Below are 19,763 nucleotides of genomic sequence, written 5' to 3' on the forward strand. Positions count from 1 at the left end.
GAGAAGGGCAGAGGCAGAGAACCAATTTCCCACTTGAATTCCATGACCCTTTACTCTCAATTTTCTCAGTCTTCTTTTTTAACGGGAGGCGGGGTGTGCATTATGGCACAGTGAGTGAAGCCACAGCCTGTGACACCAGCACCCCATGTGAGCATGGGTTCAAGTTCTGGCTGCTCTATTTCAGATCCAGCTCCCTAGTTTTGTGCTTGAGAAGGAAGCAGAAGGTCCCTAAACTCATGGGAGACCCAAATGGAGTTCCAGGCTCCTGGCTTTGGCCTGGCCCAGCCCCGGTCATTGGGGCCATCTGGGTAGTGACCCAATAGATGGAAGACTAATTCTAGCCCCTCTCCCCAGTTCTGCCTTTTGAATAATCTTTTCGTTTAAAAAAAAAATATATATATATATATCTAAAAGTTGAAGTTACAGACAGAGAGGGAGAGAGAGACAGCATGAGAGAGCTCTTCATTCAGTGGTTCACTCTTCATCTTCCAATCCAAGATTCATCCCCCAAATGGCTGTAACAGTTAGGACTGAGAAAGACTGAAGCCAGGAGCCTGAGCCAAAAATTCCAGACAGATATTCCACGTGGTTGGCAAGGACTCAAATACTTGAGTCATTGTCTGCTGCTTCTCAGGCACATTGCCAGTGAGTTGGATTGGAATGGGAGTAGCTGGGGCTCAAACCATCACTCTGATTTGGGATGCAGACATCTCAAGGGCAGTTTAATCTGCTATACCACAATGCTTGCTGCTTCCTATTCTCCTGTTTTGAGTCAAACTTTTCTTGCCAGGTTTTCAAATCTTACTGTTCTGTGGTTTAATCCTTGGCCCTCACCTCTTTTTTCAGTTCATCTATAACTACTCTAATGCTTTGAAATATTTATATGCCAACAACTCTCAAATTTTTATCAATAGTTCACACACCTCTTTCTTGCTGCAGAACAATACATACCAATGGATTACTGGACAATATCAACTTGATATTTCCAAAATTGAAATCCTGAATTTTTTTATTTATTTATTTGACAGGTAGAGTTAGAGACAGTGAGAGAGAGAGAGAGAGAGAGAGAGAGAGAAAGGTCTGCCTTCCATTGTTCACCTCTCAAATGGCCGCTACGGCCAGAACTGCACCGATCCGAAGCCAGGAGCCAGGTGCTTCCTCCTGGTTTCCCATCCAGGTGCAGGGGCCCAAGCACTTGGGCCATCCTCCACTGCTATCCCAGGCCACAGCAGAGAGATGGACTGGAAGAGAAGCTGGGACTAGAACCTGGCACCTATATGGGATGCTGACGCCGCAGGCGGAGGATTAACCAAGTGAGCCACGGCGCCGGCCCCTGAAATCCTGATTTTTTAAATATTTATTTATTTGAAAGGTAGACTGACAGAGAAGGAAAGACTGAGAGATTGTCATCTGCTGGTTCACTCCCCAAGTGGATGCAACAGCTGGGGCTGAGCCAGGCCAAGGCATGGAGCCAGGAGCTTCATGTGGGTTTTCCACTTGAGTAGCAGGGGCCTAAATACTTGGGCCACCTTCTACCATTTTGTCAGGCACATCAGCAGAGAGCTGCATCAGAAATGGAGCAGCCAGGACTCTAGGGCACTCATGTTTCTCCTTTTTACCTTTTATTTATCTGAAAGGCAGAGAGATCTCCCATTTCTCTGGCTCACTCTCCAAATGCGGGTAACTTCTGAGCCAAGCCATCATCTGGGGCTTCCCAGAGAGCACATTAGCAGGAAGCTGGAATCTGGTGGTGCCAGAGCTCAAACCCAGACAGTCCAATATGGGTGTGTGTGTGTGTCTGTCTGAGTGTCTGAACTTCTATGGCAAATGGGGCCCCTCCATGGTGTTTCTTGAACAGGCCCTACATGGGTCTCTGGCCTAGACTTTTTTCCTAGATAATCAGCTTTGCTTGCATTAACAGCTCTTCCCCTAGTTAATCCATTACTTTTCACGTAACTTTTTCAATGATGCTTACTCTGAGAATCCTATTTAAAGTTGCAATGTGTCACTCTGCCCTCTCATCTTTTTATTCTATTTTTTCCATACTGTTTTGCCCTATAGCTCCCCCACAGAACTTGTGCACTCATTTTCTTTCTTTCCAATAAAACGTCAGCGAAGTAGGGCAAAGATTCTTTTGTTTCATTATTTCGAAGAGTTGGCACACAATGGACGCTCACTAAACGAGTCCGCACACTGATCATCTCGCTGTTCACACAGCTGGGCAAGTCACCTAAAAGTCCTTCAACCCTCGGTTTTACAATCTTCTAAAATAGCTAAAACTCACTAAGGTTTTTTTTTTTTTTTCTCCCAAGTTCGCGACACCGGAAGTAAACCTGTAAGGCGGGGCTCAAAGAAATACCACTTCCGTTTCCGTGCCGACGCAAAGAACCAAAGAAAATGGCGAAAGCCGCGGATAAGACCGGCAGTGGGGGGAAGAAAAACCTGAAAAGGAAAGCCGTTACCGAAGAACCGCAGGAGGCCACAGTCGCTGGGGATGAGGCGACAGAAAGCGGGGTTCAGCCCCCGAAAGCGGCTGCGTTTCCGCCAGGTTTCAGCATTTCCGAGATTAAGAACAAACAGCGGCGACACTTAATGTTCACGCGGTGGAAGCAGCAGCAGCGCAAGGTAGGCGACGGGCGGAAGCGGCCAGGGCGCGTGCGCAATGTGGCTCGCGCGTGGTCGGGACGGAGGCGGGGAGCGCACAGGCGTCTTCGTCTCTTCCCGGGGGACCCGAGTGGGTGTCAGTTGCGCCCGAAGGGTTGTCCGGAGGGGCGCCTCTTTGCTCTCGTGTTAGTGGCGCTCTCGCTGTACTTTGGGAACTGCATGTTCAGCCGTTTGAGCCTCAGGGTGGAGTTTTCCCTTCCGTGGCGGCCTCCGCCAAAGGAAAGCCGGCAGTCCTGCTCTCCTAGTGGAGAGTACCCGCTCTTGACGTCTCGGTCCCCCGCTTTGCCACTCTACACGACGTTGGTGAACTTTGAGAATCTGTAATGTAGACTGTACAGAGCAAGTCCAAACAGCTCTTGATTAAATTAGTAATGTGGGCTGGGCTGGTGGTTGGATTTGTTCTTTGCAACCTTTCCCTCATATCATTCTGGGAGGTTAAGGATAAGCTGAAAAGTGGAAATGTTTATTTGCCCGGCGTCACAGTGCTCAATTCTGGTTAAATCTCAACGAGAGGAAAGCATTTACTCATCATTTGTACGATGGAAGTTCACACACAATATTCTTTATATTTGCCTGCCCTCTTTTACTCTACTGTAGGGTCCCTGGACTGATTGTACTCACCGTTACGTGTGTAGGTGCTAACGGAGTACATACAACGGGCATCTGACCCTACCAGGATGCGGGATGTCTTAGGAGACTTGACACTGTGATTTCTAATCTGCCTTGATGGGTTGAGGGTCAGGAGACGCTAGAGACAGCAAGAATGTCAAGCATTCTGTTTAGAAATCTCCAGAAGATACTTTACAGTACAAATAATCATAACCAACATTGCAAGTTCTTACTGATATTAAAAACAGATTTGGTATGTGGATAACTAGCGTTGGCTTTATCGGAAACCTGAAACCCATCTTTCTTGTGTTTCTTTGCATTTTTAGCACCTTACAGAAAAACAAGCAGCTTGGTAAAACAAAACAACTGTGCTGGTTTAGATTTTACATTTTCTTTAATTTAACTTGCTTTATAGTAAGAGCTAATGCTAGTGAAATTTTAAATGCTGAAACTTACCAATTTAGATTTTGTTAAGGTGCAAGATCTGATTTTATTGACCAACATGTTTGGCTTAACGTTTAGGTATAAAATCTTTGTCCAGGTGGCTATGTTATTATATCATAAAGATTACCTAATTTAAATACACATAGCATTACTAGTTGGTAGTTTTGGTGTATATGTGATGTAACTGGTGGTTTTTCAATATTTTGTTTTCAACCTTTTAGGAAAAGTTGGCAGCTAAGAAAAAACTTAAAAAACAGAGAGAGGCTCTTGGTGATAAGGTAAATAAATTTTTTGCCATCTGCTTTCTGTTTTATATTAAGGAATACTTCCTAATTGTATTTGCAGTGACTTCTAAAGTTTATGAAATATTTCACATGTATAAAAAGTTATAAAAATTATGTAACAACTCCTTTTATATTTTTTACTCAGCTTAAGAAATAATACATTAGCAAATAACATTGGGATGCCCTTGTCAGTTTTTCCTGATTACTTTCCCCTCCAGACATACCCACGAATAGGAAGTTATTTTTCCTATGCACTGTTTTATATTTGTACTAATGCATTTCTGTATCTGAACAATAAGCAGAGTGGTAGCATTTCACATGTGATATTTTTGAAAGGAAGAGGCACCACTCCCTAGCTTTGGGAAAGGGGAATCTTCCCAGTCTAGGCCTAATGTTTCAGTTTTTGTAACTTAAAGCAAAGGCTCTTTGTCAGGGGAAAGACAGGACAGAGCTTCATCTGTAGTAGAATGAGCTTAGTAAGAATGAGAGCTGACACAGACGATATGAACCTGTGAAGAATGAGAATGGGACGAGGAGCAGGGTGAGACCTGGATGGATTACGGCAAAGAGAAGTGGAGAAAACATCAAGAAAAGACTTGGCTGTTTTTGTGGTATTAAGTGAACTCTTTCTGTTGAAAACTTCTAAAAGAACTACTAAATAAATATTATTTGTTGTATAGCTAAGTAATTTTCATTTTGTTACGTTTTGTTAGTAGTTACTCCCAGGTTACAGTCTACACTTGCAAATTTTAAAAATGTTCAATTCCCCAATTCACATCTGTTAATACAAGGAACCCAATAAGAATTAGTGTTTTTGAGGCGAGGAAATAAAGACTATATATTCATACAGAAACTCTGATCAGTTACAGCAAGTGAACATGTTGATCACCATTTGAAAATATCACCATTCTTATTTTTTGGACTGAAGGATGACTTCCTTGAACTATGTCCCTTAAAAGATTACTCAAAACTTAATGTTTGTTTCATAGTGTAATAAAAAAATCCCAAATGGTTATCAGTTCACATTTTTTCCATTTCTTTAGTAGTATACCTCTGAAGTTACATACTGTATTCTTACAGTTCTGTTTTCCTGCTCCTTAATAGTTCATTTATGCAGGTTGAGTCTGTATGATTGCTGATTGTAACAGTATTCCAGTCATTATTGATGTGCTGTTTGCTATTTATTTACATTATGAATAGTGATTCTTCTATTTCCATTATATTTTTTCTTCTTTTTTTTTTTAAATGTTTGTTATTTTTCTCCTTAGTGGATAATTATCTTGATTCCTCTTTCTTCTCTCTGCTACTTTCGCCAAACTCAAAGTTAGCCATTCTTCCAGTAGATGTATTCTTCTGCCCAGATTAAAAAGCCTCTTATTTAATATTATTAGAATCATTGTAAGCAGTAGCAGTGGGTTGAGATGAGAAACAGATTGTGTGTCCTATGGATGGATTTCTGTTCTTTCTTATAGATTCTTTTAGATTTCTTTTCTCTTGTATTTAGGCTCCACCAAAGCCTGTACCCAAGACCATTGACAACCAGCGCGTGTATGATGAAACCATAGTAGACCCTAATGATGAAGAGGTAATGTTAAAAGTCTTAAATGCGTTGGAATGATCCCGCTGGATAGATTATATGTTGATATTGTTGATATTTAAAGTGTTGGCTGGAAAAGTTGTATAATGAACTGATTCATATGTGATGTCGGTATATCTTTTTGTTTGGTACAGATTATTTCATAATTGATATTCTCAATGCTATAGGAAAAATGTGGTAAATACTTATTTCTCTGGAAATGTATTTTATGCCTAGATAAACTTAAAGGTTTTAAAAGAATTTCTCAGACTATAGATTTTTATAGTATTTGTTAAAGACATTTTGATAACCTAAGGGTAACATTTGATGATTTTTTTGATGTCTTCATAAAACTCTTGGTTTCAAAGTAATTTTCCCTTTGCATGTTTTCTCTCTTTAAAAGATTGTAACAGTGCAGTGAGAAAAAAATTGAGATTTTAAAACTTTGTGTATTTTCACATTTTTTCTAAAGGAAACTTGGTTTGGTAATGTTTGTTAGTTTGCTTTTAAACAGTGGTACTATCACTACTTTTTAACATACATCCTCATACAACCCAATGTAATTCATTCAGTCTTACAGCAAATATTTTTTGATTGCCTAAGTATTGAATATTTTAAGCATTAAGATAATGTTTTAGGGATTTGACATCCATCAGTGAACAATACACTCTGTCTGGCTCATTATTCAGTGCTTTGCTTAATTGCCAATGTCTGAGGACTTTCTAGATTTTTCTTACCATCACTTTCTAACTTAATTGTGGAACATAGAGCACTTTGTTCGATTTAAGTCCTTTCCAAGACGTTATCTTTGCTCTATTGTTTATTCTGAGAAGGTCTGTGTAGCTTTTGAAAAGGTGTATTTTTCTGTTTTGAGGATGGATTATTATGTATATGAGAATTATTTCAAAACATGTATTCTGTTGGGATGGGTTGTTGTGAATGTCAGAGTTGGTTTGAGTTGGTTGATAGTATTGTTCACATCTTGTATATTCTTTCTAAGTTTTTATCAAGTTCTATTAGTTGTTGAGCAAGAAGAATTGAGATCTTTAACTAGCTGCATTGTTCTATTCCTTTCAGTTTTTGCTTCACATATTTGAGGATTCTTTTGTTGGGTACATATACTTTTATAATTCTAACTTTATATACACATAATTACATAATTATAAGTACATCTTCTGGATGTATTTACCTTTAACCCAATATAAATTCCATGTATTTATTCCATAAATAGAATTCTGTGTCTAGCAGTATTTCTTTTTTTAAATGTCTATTTTGTTTAATGTCCATGTAGCTCCTTAAACTCTCATTACTGACTGCGTGGTACATCCTTTTTTAAAAATGCTTTTACTGTTAACTTACAGCTTTGTACGATTTATTTATTTATTTGTAAGGGAGAGGGGAGAAGAGAGAGAGATTGATCTTCCATTCTCTGATTTACTCTACCAATGCCCACAACAGCTAAAGCTGGACTAGTCTGAAGTCAGGAGTCAGGAACTCCATCTGGGCTCCCATGTGGATGGCAGGAACCCAAGTTCCTCACCCCCTAGGTACTTTCATGTCATATGCAGCATCGCAGTCTCAGGGGTGGCTTAGCCTGCAATGCCACAATGCCCACCCCCAATTCACATCTTTGTACTTAGGTTATACCACCTACAGATACCATCTGGTTGGATCTTGCTTTTTTATTCAGTCTGACAAACATTTTAAGTTGGTTATTGATATACGTCTACCATTTTGCTTTGATCTCAAAATATCTTGTATCTCTATTTTTCCTGTTTCTCCTGGACTGATATCCTTGGTATTAAATATTTTTTAGTATGCCATTTTTATTCTTATTCATTTTTAAGTTTTTGTTTGTTTGTTTGTTTTCTTTTTGACAGGCAGAGTGGATAGTGAGAGAGACAGAGAGAAAGGTTTTCCTTTTTGCCGTTGGTTCACCCTCCAGTGGCCGCTGCGGCCGGCGCATCTCACTGATCCAAAGCCAGGAGCCAGGTGCTTCTCCTGGTCTCCCATGAGGGTGCAGGGCCCAAGGACTTGGGCCATCCTCCACTGCCTTCCCGGGCCACCGCAGAGAGCTGGCCTGGAGGAGGGGCAACCGGGATAGAATCTGGTGCCCCAACCGGGACTAGAACCTGGTGTGCCAGTGCCACAAGGCGGAGGATTAGCCTGTTAAGCCACGGCGCCGGCCTATTCTTCATTTTTAAAGCTACAATTGAGTTCTTGGTCACTTTAGGAATTGCAGATTGCATCTGTATCACAATTAACTTAAAAAAAAATACTGACACAGTTCTGGAAAATATGGCAGGTTTGTACTAAGACAGTTTTGTTCCTCTACCTTTTTCTTATTATCATATACACTACATTTTTGTGTGCTATAAACTTAGTGTTATAATTTCTGCTTAAACAACCTCATGTTTTTTAAAAGAAATGAAGAATTATGTACATACACATATAGTGTTATATTTATCTACCTATTTACAATTAACAGTTTTCTTCTTTTCATCTTCCGGATCTCAGTTGCTGTCTGATGTCATTTTCTTTCAGCTTATAGGACTTTGTTTCGTCTTTGTTTTTATAGCAGATTTAATAGCAACTATTATCTCAGTTTTTGTTTATGTGAAAGTATGCTTCTTTTGTCTTCATTTAAAAAAATTTTTTTAAGGATTTATTTATTTATTTTGAAAGAGTTGCAGAGAGATATTGAGAGTCAGAAAGAGATCGTTGATCCATTGGTTCACTCCCCAGGTGGCCATCTTCTATTGCTTTACCTAAGGCATTAGCAGGGAGCTGGATCAGAAGTGGAGCAGCTGGAACACAAGCTGTTATACATATGGGATGCCAGCATTGTGGGTCATGGCTTTACCCACTGTACCTCAATGCTGGCCCCCCAAATTTTCTTTTTTCATATACTTGAAAGGCAAAGCAATAAAGAGATCTTGCATCTGCTGGTTCACTCCCTATATGCCTGCAATAGCCAGGGTTGTGCCAGGCCAAAACCTTGGAGTCTGGAACTCCATCTGGGTTCTCCACATGGGTTTTCCACGGGGGCCCAAGCACATGAACCATGATCTGCTGCTTTCCATTATGCATTTACAGGAAACTGGATCAGAAGCAGAGTAGCCAGGACTCAAGCCTGTGCTTTGATATGGAATAAGGGAGTTCCAAGAAGTGGTTTAAACCCCTGTACCATAATGCCTGCCTGCCTGCGCCTTCATTTTTAAAAGATAATTTTGCAAGATATAAAATTCTTAATTGTCCTTTTTTCCTTTTAGTACTTTGAATGTACAATTCCACTGCATTTTAACCATTTGTTTCCACTAATTATCAGTGTTTTTCACTATATCTTATTTCAGAATTGTTTCAGCTTTTAACTATTAGCAGTTTGGCTCTGATGTTTAGGTATTGTTCTTTTCATCCTCCTTGGGATTTATTGAGCTCTTGGACTTTTTTTTATGCTAATATTTTTCATCAAGTTTGGGGTATTTCCAGCCATTATTTCTTCAGCTATAACTGCCCCTTTGGGACTCCCTCTACATGTACAGTCATGCATCACTTAACAAAAGGAATACATTATGAGAAATGAGTCTTTAGCTGATTTCATCATTGTACAAACTTCTTTAGGTTGCTTATATAGACCTAGATGGAGCCTACAATGGACCTAGGCTACAGATATATAAAAGTGGTGTAGTCGATTTCTTCCAGAGCCATGATGAACAACTTTAGATTAAATAAGCACGAGAGAAAATGATGCAAACAAAAGACTACAATAAACATGAGGCAGGTGGCTACTGCTACATAACACTTTTATACAACTGCCAAAGCCTTAGTTTGTTTATACCAACATTGTACTTCAGCCTCACTGTGTGTTTTTCAACTCCTTTGTATCTTAGAGGATCACTGACTTAAGTAGTCCATAGTTGACCGGAGCACCATGATTCAGCATATGACTGAACTCTAGAAGTATCTGACATTGTCCAGTTTTATACTTGTATCCTGCAGACACGAAATCATCCAACCTATTCATGTTGCCATTAATACCAGTCCTTTTGTAAATGCCCTACCAGTTAGGTAATCAGTGTCAGAATCCTTTAAAATTCTGGACCAGTGGGAGACATTTGGCTTGATGGTTAAGATATCACATGGAATGCTCATGTTCTATATCAGAGCACCTGGGTTTGAGGTAGCAGGTGGTGGCTCAAGGAGTTGTGTTCCTTCCTCCCACAGGGAGACCCTAATTTGAGTTCTGGCTTTGGCCTGGCCCAGCCCTGACTTTCATGGGCATTTGGGAAGTGAATCAGCAGATGAGAGATCTTTCTCTCTTACTCTGCTTTTTTTTCTTTAAAGATTTATTTTATTTATTTGAAAGAGTTATATAGAGAGGTAGAGACAGAGAGTGAGGTCTTCCATATCTGCTGGTACACTCCTAAATGGCTGCAACAGCTGGTGCTGAGCCAATCTGTAGACAGGAGCTTCTTGCAGGCCTCCCACTTGGGTGCAGGGGCCCAAGTACTTGGGCCATCTCTGCTGCTTTCCCAGGCCATTAACAGGAAACTGGATCGGAAGTAGAGCAGCTGGGACTTGAGCCAGCACCCATATGGGATGCCGGCACTGAAGGCCAGGGCTTTAACCTGCTGCACCACAGTGCTGGCCTCACTCTGCTTTTAAAATAAATCTTAAAGATAAAAATCTGGGGGCCAGTGCTGTGGCACAGTGGTTTAACATCCTGGCCTGAAGCGCTGGTTCAAGACCCGGCTGCTCCACTTCCGATCTAGCTCTTTGCTAATGCCTGGGAAAGCAGTAGAAGATGGTCCAAGTACTTGGGCCCCTGCATCCACGTGGGAGACCTGGAGGGAGCTCCTGGCTCCTAGAGTCGGATTGGCGCAGCTCCAGCCGTTGCGGCCAATTGGGGAGTGAACCATCAGATGGGAGACCTCTCTCTCTCTCTCTATTTCTCTCTCTCTCTCACTTTCTCCCTCCTTCCCTCCTTCTGTGTAATTCTGACTTTCAAATAAATAAATAAAGAAAGAAAAGATAAAAATCTGGTCTAGTAAAGTATTTGTTGTAAAATTATCTCTCATCTCTGTTCTTAGGTTGCTTATGATGAAGCTACAGATGAATTTGCTTCTTACTTCAACAGACAAACTTCTCCCAAGATTCTCATCACAACATCAGATAGACCTCATGGGGTAAACAAATTGATTAGTGTAGCTCTTAAGTTCTTAATTTTCTTACATTAGTTTTACAGTTTAAAGTATTCTGCTCAGAAGAGTTAATTATTTAACTGCCTTATATAATGGAACTGAATAAGCTAAATGTACTGGTGATATGCTATAGATAAACTAACCATGATTCTTCTAGATAGGCTTTCTCAACCTCAGCACTATTAACATTTTGGGCTAAATAATTCTTTGTTATAGTGAGCTATCCTCTTCATTATAGGATGTTTATCAGCATGCCTGGCCGCTACCTATTACCAACCATCTGCCACCAATCATAACTACCAAAACTGTCTTTAGGGCATTGTTAAATGTTCATTGGTGCAGCAGAATCACCCCTGGTTGAGAACCACTGCTTTCGGACGATCAGCCTTTGGTAAAAGATGAGAAACATTGTTATATTTCATTCTTTCCCATCTTGCTTTCAGAAATAGCACTGGCTTATAATCATCATTGTTTCTTTCATAATGAATATTATACCATGTAAGATTTTATTCTGTCTCTTGAGAATTTTTGTTGCTTTGTTTTACAGAGAACAGTAAAACTTTGTGAACAGCTCTCCACAGTTATACCAAACTCACATGTTTATTACAGAAGAGGACTGGCTCTGAAAAAAATTATTCCACAGTGCATTTCAAGAGATTTCACAGATCTGATTGTTATTAATGAAGATCGTAAAACACCAAGTATCCTTTTTATTATTATTGTAATATTAAAGAAGTTTTCCTTTTTTCATTAAGGAGGCATTTCTGTACCTTCCCTCACCCCCTTTAAAAATGTGTTTTAAAGAGCAGGCATTTAGCCTTGCAGTTAAGATGCTCATGTATCACATCAGGGTACTTGGCTTGATTTCTAACTCCAGCTTCTTACCAATGCAGACCCTTGGAGGCAATGGGGATGGCTCAAAAGTAATTGGGTTCCTGCCACCCTCATGCGACATACAGATTGTGTTCATGGTTACTGGCTCCAGCCCAGGCTAACCTCAGCTATTTGTGAGCATTTGGGGAGTGACCTAATGGTTATATATATTAAGAGTAAGGAAATGGTCCCTCTAACTTTAAGGACTTTTTTTTAATTTAATACATTTTTACATAGATACAACTTTAGGAATATAGTGGTTCTTTCCCTCATGCCCCCCACCCTGCTCCCTTCCCACCTCCCATTCCCTCTCCCATCTCCTTTTTCATTATGGATCATTTTTAGTATGACTTTATATGTAGAGGACCATCTCTGCTAATCATAGAGTTCAACAATTTGCCCCCACACCCACACCCAATATATAGAGTACAGTTTGGGGAGAGAATTTGCAGTCGATTCTCATATTGCAATTCAATAGGGACAGAGGTCCTACCTGGGGAGCAAGTGCACATTGACTGCTGTTGTTCCTTTAACAATTAACACTTGTGTTATGACGCCAGTGATCACCTGCTGCTTGTCATGAGCTGCCAGGGCTATGATGGCTTTTTGTGACCATAGACTCCGTTGTTATTTGGACACAACCATAAGCAAAGAGGATGTTCTCTCCCTTCAGAGAAGAGTGTCTCCTTCTTTGATGACCCTTTCTTTACTCTGAGGTCTCGCAGAGATCCTCTGTGTAGGGTTGTTTTTTTTTCTGCAGAGTCTTGTGTTTCCATGCCTGAGATGCGCTTGCAGACCTTTCAGCCTGACCAGGAAGCCTTATGGGTTAATTCTGGGGTTAGAGTGTTATTTACTGCGAAAGTCATTCTAGGAGTCTACTGTGCAGACTGCTTCCCATGTTGGCACCTCCTTCCTTTTTTAATTCTATTATTTTTACTTTTTTTTTTTTTTTTTATTTTGATGTTCTTTATGTCGTCCCTTATAAACTTAGACTGGTCTATCTGTTGCCTTTAACGCTTAAGTTTATCATTGTAACACTGAAGATGGTGTTTATACCACCGGTTCTTATGGGTTTGGAGCCCCATGATTAGTTCTTAGGCTGTACCGTTAGAGGTGAGTCTGTATGCTTGTATGCATAACTATACTTTTTTTTCACAGTTTTAGATTACCTCCTCCATCTCTTATTCCCTCCCTTTTTTTATAGCTGGTATCTTTTTTCCAATTGCTTTAAAATACATATAATTAACTCTGTGTTACATAGAGAGTTCAGCCTACAGTGTGAGGTAGATGAGAGAGAGAGGAAGAAAACAGAGGAAAAAGAGAAAAGAAAAACAACCAACAAAACAAAACCATAGGGATATACACAGTAAAAAGTAACAATAGTTAACTGTCTCTCAACAATCAGGTCGAGGTTTCTTGAGGACATTAGTTCTGAAGGTGACATTATATATCTCTGTCTAAGACTCTTGAAATCGATTTTTCCTTTTTATTCACCATTTATCAGTTATATGCTCCAGTCAAGAAACTGTTTCAATGCTTAATAAAAGATGCGGAGATAAGAGATAGTCAAAGAATTTATAGTTGGATTAAACAGATTGATCTATTCATTGTTGGATTAAATAAATTTGGTCATCTAAAAATGACCAGTTAAATGAATTAAAATATCAGTGAACAGTTTTAAGTTAATAAAATATAGTATGGCTTAAACAGTTAAAGAGAGAAATGTAGGACATAGTAGAAATCCTATGTCTGGTAAAACAGCACTTTAGGATATCAGGGAGAGGGAGAAGCTCTTACTGGTTTCAGGAAGACAAGGGTGAGAGTTTAATAATGCAGATTAAAGGTGCTCGGGCAGTGGGAGAACCGTTTGGAAAGATAGAGACTTGAAAGGGCAGACCCAGTTAGGGATCTGCGTGTATTTTAGTATGGCTATATATTATATTGTCAGAGGTGGTATCAGGATTGTTTTTGAGGTAGGGATTTAAGCTGATTGGTAGTGTTTCAGCGGCCAGAGACAATCTGAAACTTTTTCTGTGAGTCTCAGATCTGAATTGAATGTGTCATTTAAACTCAAAAGTATTTATTTCTGTTTTGAAATAAGAAATCACATAAGAGATATCTAGGTTTATTTTTGTTGTTGGTGGTGGTTTACTGTGAATTCATAACTCTCAAGATGACCAATTAAATGAGTTATTAAAATATCAGTGAATACTGTGCTTAAGTTAATGGCTTAAAAATTATTTTTTTAAAAAATAACTTATGGCTTTTATTGTGTTCTATGTAGCTTGAATGTATTACTTTTTTTATTATTATTATTATTTTTTTTTTTGACAGGCAGAGTGGACAGTGAGAGAGAGAGAGAGAGAAAGGTCTTCCTTTGCCGTTGGTTCACCCTCCAATGGCCGCCGCGGCCGGTGCACCACGCTGATCCGATGGCAGGAGCCAGGTGCTTCTCCTGGTCTCCCATGGGGTGCAGGGCCCAAGCACTTGGGCCATCCTCCACTGCACTCCCTGGCCACACAGAGAGCTGGCCTGGAAGAGGGGCAACTGGAACAGAATCCGGTGCCCCAACCGGGACTAGAACCCGGTGTGCCGGCGCCGCAAGGCAGAGGATTAGCCTGTTGAGCCACGGCGCCAGCCTGAATGTATTACTTTATCCACTTGTACCTGTAACTTTCTAGAAACTGAAACAGACAAAACCCAACTTTGTAATAGTATGTTTATTGCCAAAAGTTTAGTCAATGTTAAGTACCAGAAAAGATGTATTATTAAGGTAGCTGCTGCTATTTTTTTAATCCCCCCCACTGCAAATAAAGTAGTAGGGTCTGTTTTCATTTTTGGCAGTTAAATCATTTTAGGGTTGCCAGAAACTCTGCTAAGCAACCACTCATCAATGAAACTTTTTAATCTTTGTTTTCTCTGAAGTGTTATACACATAAACAAATTTCACTTACACCATCTATTTCTTTCAGCTACACTGCCTTTTCTTTCTAAGAGTGTAATTTTTTAGTCAAAATGTATTAATAGTTTGCTATTTGTCATATTGGGTCTCTTGTAGGGTTAAGTAGGCAACTTTTCCTCATTATTGATAGAGGGCATGTTTGGTTAGGGATTAGCAATAACATTAATAAAGCTTGTACAATGGAAGTACTCAGGAAAGCAAGTTATATAGAAACTGATATATTTGGGATTTGTGCTTTGCTTTCAACATAAACCACAACTTAGTGTGAATGTTGCAGAAAGGAGTCAAGCCTTGATTTTGGTTGGAAGAAATGACTTTTATATCTCCTAGTCCTGTGAATATTTTATGATTTTCACATGTGCAATTGATAGAGCTTGTCTCGGCTTACTTCATTAAGATGAATCTGGGGAAAATCTTTAAAAAGGGGAAGAATGGTAATCTGCCACGTGGTAAGCACTAATATCTGTAAGAAACAGATCTATTTCCAAAAGTGAACAGATCAGTTAAGAAAGGGATTGTCATAATTGTAACTCAAATTTAAGTGATGAATGTTATGTTAATTAACCTAACATTTAATTAGAACTCTAATCTTGAGTAAAACGAGGTGGAATTTGAGGTGAGCCTTAACAGATAAGTAATACAAGTATTTGAAATAGCTTGAGCTAAAAATGCATGATACTAACATATACAGTGCATGAAATTGTGAATATCTGCAAAACAGCTTTGGGGGCCACAGGGTTAAAAAAACAGGTTAGAACAGTAGATTGTACCCAAGAGTGCCATACTTATGTCTTTTTTTTTTTTTTTTTTTTTTGACAGGCAGAGTGGACAGTGAGAGACAGAGACAGAAAGAAAGGTCTTCCTTTTGCCGTTGGTTCACCCTCCAATGGCCGCCGCGGTAGCGCGCTGCGGCCAGCGCACCGCGCTGATCCGATGGCAGGAGCCAGGTGTTTATCCTGGTCTCCCATGGGGTGCAGGGCCCAAGCACTTGGGCCATCCTCCACTGCACTCCCTGGCCACAGCAGAGAGCTGGCCTGGAAGAGGGGCACCCGGGACAGGATCGGTGCCCCGACCGGGACTAGAACCCGGTGTGCCGGCGCCGCTAGGCGGAGGATTAGCCTATTGAGCCGCGGCGCCAGCCATACTTATGTCTTAGTATGGGTGAATCTGTGGCAAGACAATGAAAGAATCTAGTTTTTCACTTAGCACATGAGAATCCATGGTACAGATATAACAGCCAAATCCCATAGCTGATTAGTTACAGAACCAAGGCCTAACTCCAGATTTGATTTACAGCCTCTTGTAGATGTTATACTTGAAATGGTGAGAGAGAAAGTAGGACCAATCAGTATACTGCTTTAATAATTTAGATGGAAAAATCCACGGGCCTTCAACAAAGACTCTAATGGTAAGAGTAAAAAGGAAGCTGAAGGGTAAAAAGAGAACTTGTGAAAAGAAAAGCAGTTAAGATTTAGTGAGAGATGGAGAAGTTGAAGATAACTAAAATAGCAACATCTGTTTTGTAAAACAGATTATGTTCATATAGACTTGAGAAACAGTTTTCATTTTGAGCAACATTAATGCTGTTCCTGAATCAGATGTTCGAAAATTTTTCTTAATCTAGAAAAGCATGCTATAAATTGAAAACTGAGTCTACTGCTATCAGTTCTGCCTGCTTATAGTGCTGTAAAATAAGAGCCTTAAGTTATTCATTGAGAAAATAAAGGTGTTGCATGTCGTGAAGTTTGAGCAGTGTTGAGGCAGTAATCTTCAGTTTGCTGCAGCCAGAATTTTGAGAGCTTTTGGGCAGTGAAACCTGATGATTGTAGGTAGGTATCCTGTATTTATTTTAGCCTAATTATCTGATCATAAGTAGTAAATGGTTATTAATCAGTTGATTATAATTTATGGCACAATAATTCTAAGAGCTTATCTTTTCAGAACTATTAATAACCTTGATTTCAGGAGCATTTAGGAGTGTACTCTTGGGGTGATATTTATTTTTTTAAAGATTTATTTATTTGAAAGTCAGAGAGAGGGAGAGATGAGAGAGTTTCTACCCCCTAGTTCACTCTCCAGATGGCCACAATGGCTGAAGCCATGAGCAGGGAGCTTCTTCCAGGTCTCCCATGTGGGTAGCAGGGGCCCAGGCACTTGGGCCATCTTCCATTGCTTTTTTTCCCAGGCCATTAGCAGGGAGCCAGATTGGAAGTGGAGCAGCCAGGTCATGGCTTTCTCTGCTGCACTATGACTCCAGCCCCTTGGGGCAATATTTAAAGCATACCCTAACCATACAAACATGAAGGTGGTATTTGTAGGGCTGGAAGTCTTCTGAACATGGAGATAAACCTGTATTGACAAGGCTACATCATTCTAGGATCTCATCCTTTCCTATCCCTGGCTGAGTAGTGGTCATTAAATAGCCTTTTCATCTACTTTGGAAACTCAGATACTCTATTAAAGCTATGTATTGCATTGTGAAAAGAAAAAAAAAAAAAAAGGACTATTTTCTTAAAATATTTATGTTACATGTTTTGTGTTTGGTATGGGAGGAATACTTAACTCAGTGGAATACATGCATCCAGCTATTCACTTAGCTACTGATTTGAGGGTCTGATAAAGGATCAGTTAAATTTTTTACCTATTTGAAAAGGAGAGAGGGAGGGAGATCTCCCATTCTACTGATTGACTCCCTAAAATGCTTATAACAGTTTAGTCTGGGCCTGGCCAAAGAGAGGAGCCAGGAACTCAGACTCTCACATGGATGGCAGGAACCCAAATACTTCAGCCATCACCTGCTGCCTCCCAGGGTGTGCATTAGCAGGAAGCTGGATCTGAAGCAGTCAGGACTTGAACCCAGCTCTCCATCATGGGATACTGGAGTCCTAAGTGGCATCATAACCACTGCAACAAATGCCTGCCACTACATAAACACGAGTTAAACTTTAATGTGTTTTCTTAACTTTCATAAACAGATGGACTGATTTTGAGTCACTTGCCAAATGGTCCAACTGCTCATTTTAAAATGAGCAGTGTTCGTCTTCGTAAAGAAATTAAGGTGAGTTTTATGTGTTCCTTCGTTAGCACTGTTCACAAGGTATTTGATTGTCATACAGACCTAATTGATTTTTAATAATATCCACTTGTTTTCCTAATCAAAGAAGTTTCTATTTACTGATAGTTTTCTTGTGGGATTATGGATTAAGGTTGTGGTGGATAGGAATAGTCAATACCACAAAACATGTTGGTTTTCTAGACTTTCCTGCTCTGTCCATAGCCTATTAAAGTAACTGATACATCGTTATCCATCAATTTGGTAAACCTGTGGTAGCTTGCCATTCACAAAAATTTAAAAATTATGTAAATTCCAATACTTGAAATTGCATCAAGATGTGTTATTTGCTAATTAGCCTAATTCATTATTGTATTTTTTCTAGAGAAGAGGCAAGGACCCCACAGAACACAGACCTGAAATAATTCTGAATAATTTTACAACACGGCTAGGTCATTCTATTGGTCGTATGTTTGCTTCTCTCTTTCCCCATAATCCTCAGTTTATTGGAAGGCAAGTTGCTACATTCCATAATCAGCGGGATTTTATCTTCTTCAGATTTCACAGGTGAGGAAGGTATTTTTAACTTGGATTTTGACTTCCATCATGAACTTTGTTTTCAATGTGAAAACTTTCTAACATACAAGTTTCTAATATATTGTGACAAATACTGAAGAGAAGAAATACTTGTAATATTAAAGAAATGACAGTTGGATTCATTGAGACTAATTTCTAGCTTTAATTTCTTTTGTCTTTAAAGATACATATTCAAGAGTGAAAAGAAAGCAGGAATCCAGGAACTTGGACCACGTTTTACCTTAAAATTAAGATCTCTTCAGAAAGGAACCTTTGATTCTAAATATGGAGAATATGAATGGGTCCATAAGGTATGCCCTTACTGTTTAAAAAATCATTTCAAAAGTATGGAATGAGAAGACAACCATGAACAACTTTGAGTGTTCATGTTTTAATTTATACTACTGAATTACTGCCCCATTAGCTAGAAAGAACAGATCTGCTTTGGTATCTGGTTCATTTTAAGTATTCCTGAGAATTATTGCAAGAGGCTTTACACAAGACTACAGATTATCACCTTAAATGTAAATATTATTATAGAATGTTTTCTGTCTGGTGTGTAGCTCACTTAAGTACATTTTTGGGGCTAGCATTGTGGCCTAGCAGGTAAAGTCTCTGCCTGCAAGGCCAGCATCCCATAAGGGTGCCGGTTTGTGTCACAACTGCCCTGCTTCCCATCCAGCCACCGGGTGGTTTGGGAAAAGCAGCAGACAATGAATGGCCCAAGTGTTTCGGCCCCAGCACCCATGTGGGAGACCCAGATGAAGCTCCTGGCTTCAACCTGGCACAAACCTGAAAAGTTGCAGCCATTTGAGGAGTCACCCAGGAGATGGATCTATCCCTCTCTCCCTGTAACTGACTTCAAATAAATGAATCATTTTCTTTAAAGTAGTATTTATTTATAATTATGCACTTACACATGGAATAACAACTGGCAAAATTTTTATATTAGTCCTGAAGTAGAATATTTAGGGTCTCAAACTCAAGTGTTTTTCAGAACTAGTGTTACTTACGAAGATCTAAGAAAAGTTAATTTTTATTGTGTTATCTGAGTAATTCATTTTTTCCTTTTAATTTTCAGCCTCGGGAAATGGACACAAGTAGAAGAAAATTTCATTTGTAAAGTACTGAGGGGATAACTTGGATTTTGCTGAACAGGCTTATCTTGAACTTGGTAAATTATTTCTGAATGGAATACCTTTTTTCAAAATGGCATTTACTGATTTCAAAAACTCCCTTTCATGTCTGGACAAAAATGACCAAGTACCCTGGACTGCCATTGTTTATATAGTAAATATAAGTCATTTTGCTGACAGTTTAAAGTGGTCATTTAGGTTTAATAAACCTTTTGTTTCATAATTGCCATGAGTCAGATTGAATTAAATCTAAATTTAACTTTCATTTGCATTTTCAAAGAGCACATGGGCTGGAGATAAAGTGGTTGATGGATACTATGCTAGATTAATCTTGGTATCTGACACATAGTTTGAAACTGGAGATAAGGTTTTTGGAATATTTTAAC

General features: G+C 39.5%; 1 protein-coding gene across 1 annotated transcript; it reads left to right on the top strand.

Moving 5' to 3' along the window:
• The first annotated feature begins 2,372 nt into the window (after nt 1-2,372).
• Nucleotides 2,373-19,602, top strand: RPF1 (ribosome production factor 1 homolog). The gene is made up of 9 exons (XM_062191635.1): nt 2,373-2,625; nt 3,939-3,995; nt 5,506-5,586; nt 10,668-10,763; nt 11,326-11,479; nt 17,589-17,671; nt 18,051-18,232; nt 18,426-18,552; nt 19,323-19,602. The coding sequence occupies exons 1-9, from the start codon at nt 2,398-2,400 to the stop codon at nt 19,362-19,364; spliced, it is 1,050 nt and encodes a 349-aa protein (XP_062047619.1). The 5' UTR covers nt 2,373-2,397; the 3' UTR covers nt 19,365-19,602.
• Nucleotides 19,603-19,763: the final 161 nt, after the last annotated feature.

Source organism: Lepus europaeus, chromosome 5, assembly GCF_033115175.1.
Source record: "Lepus europaeus isolate LE1 chromosome 5, mLepTim1.pri, whole genome shotgun sequence".
NCBI lineage: Eukaryota > Metazoa > Chordata > Mammalia > Lagomorpha > Leporidae > Lepus > Lepus europaeus.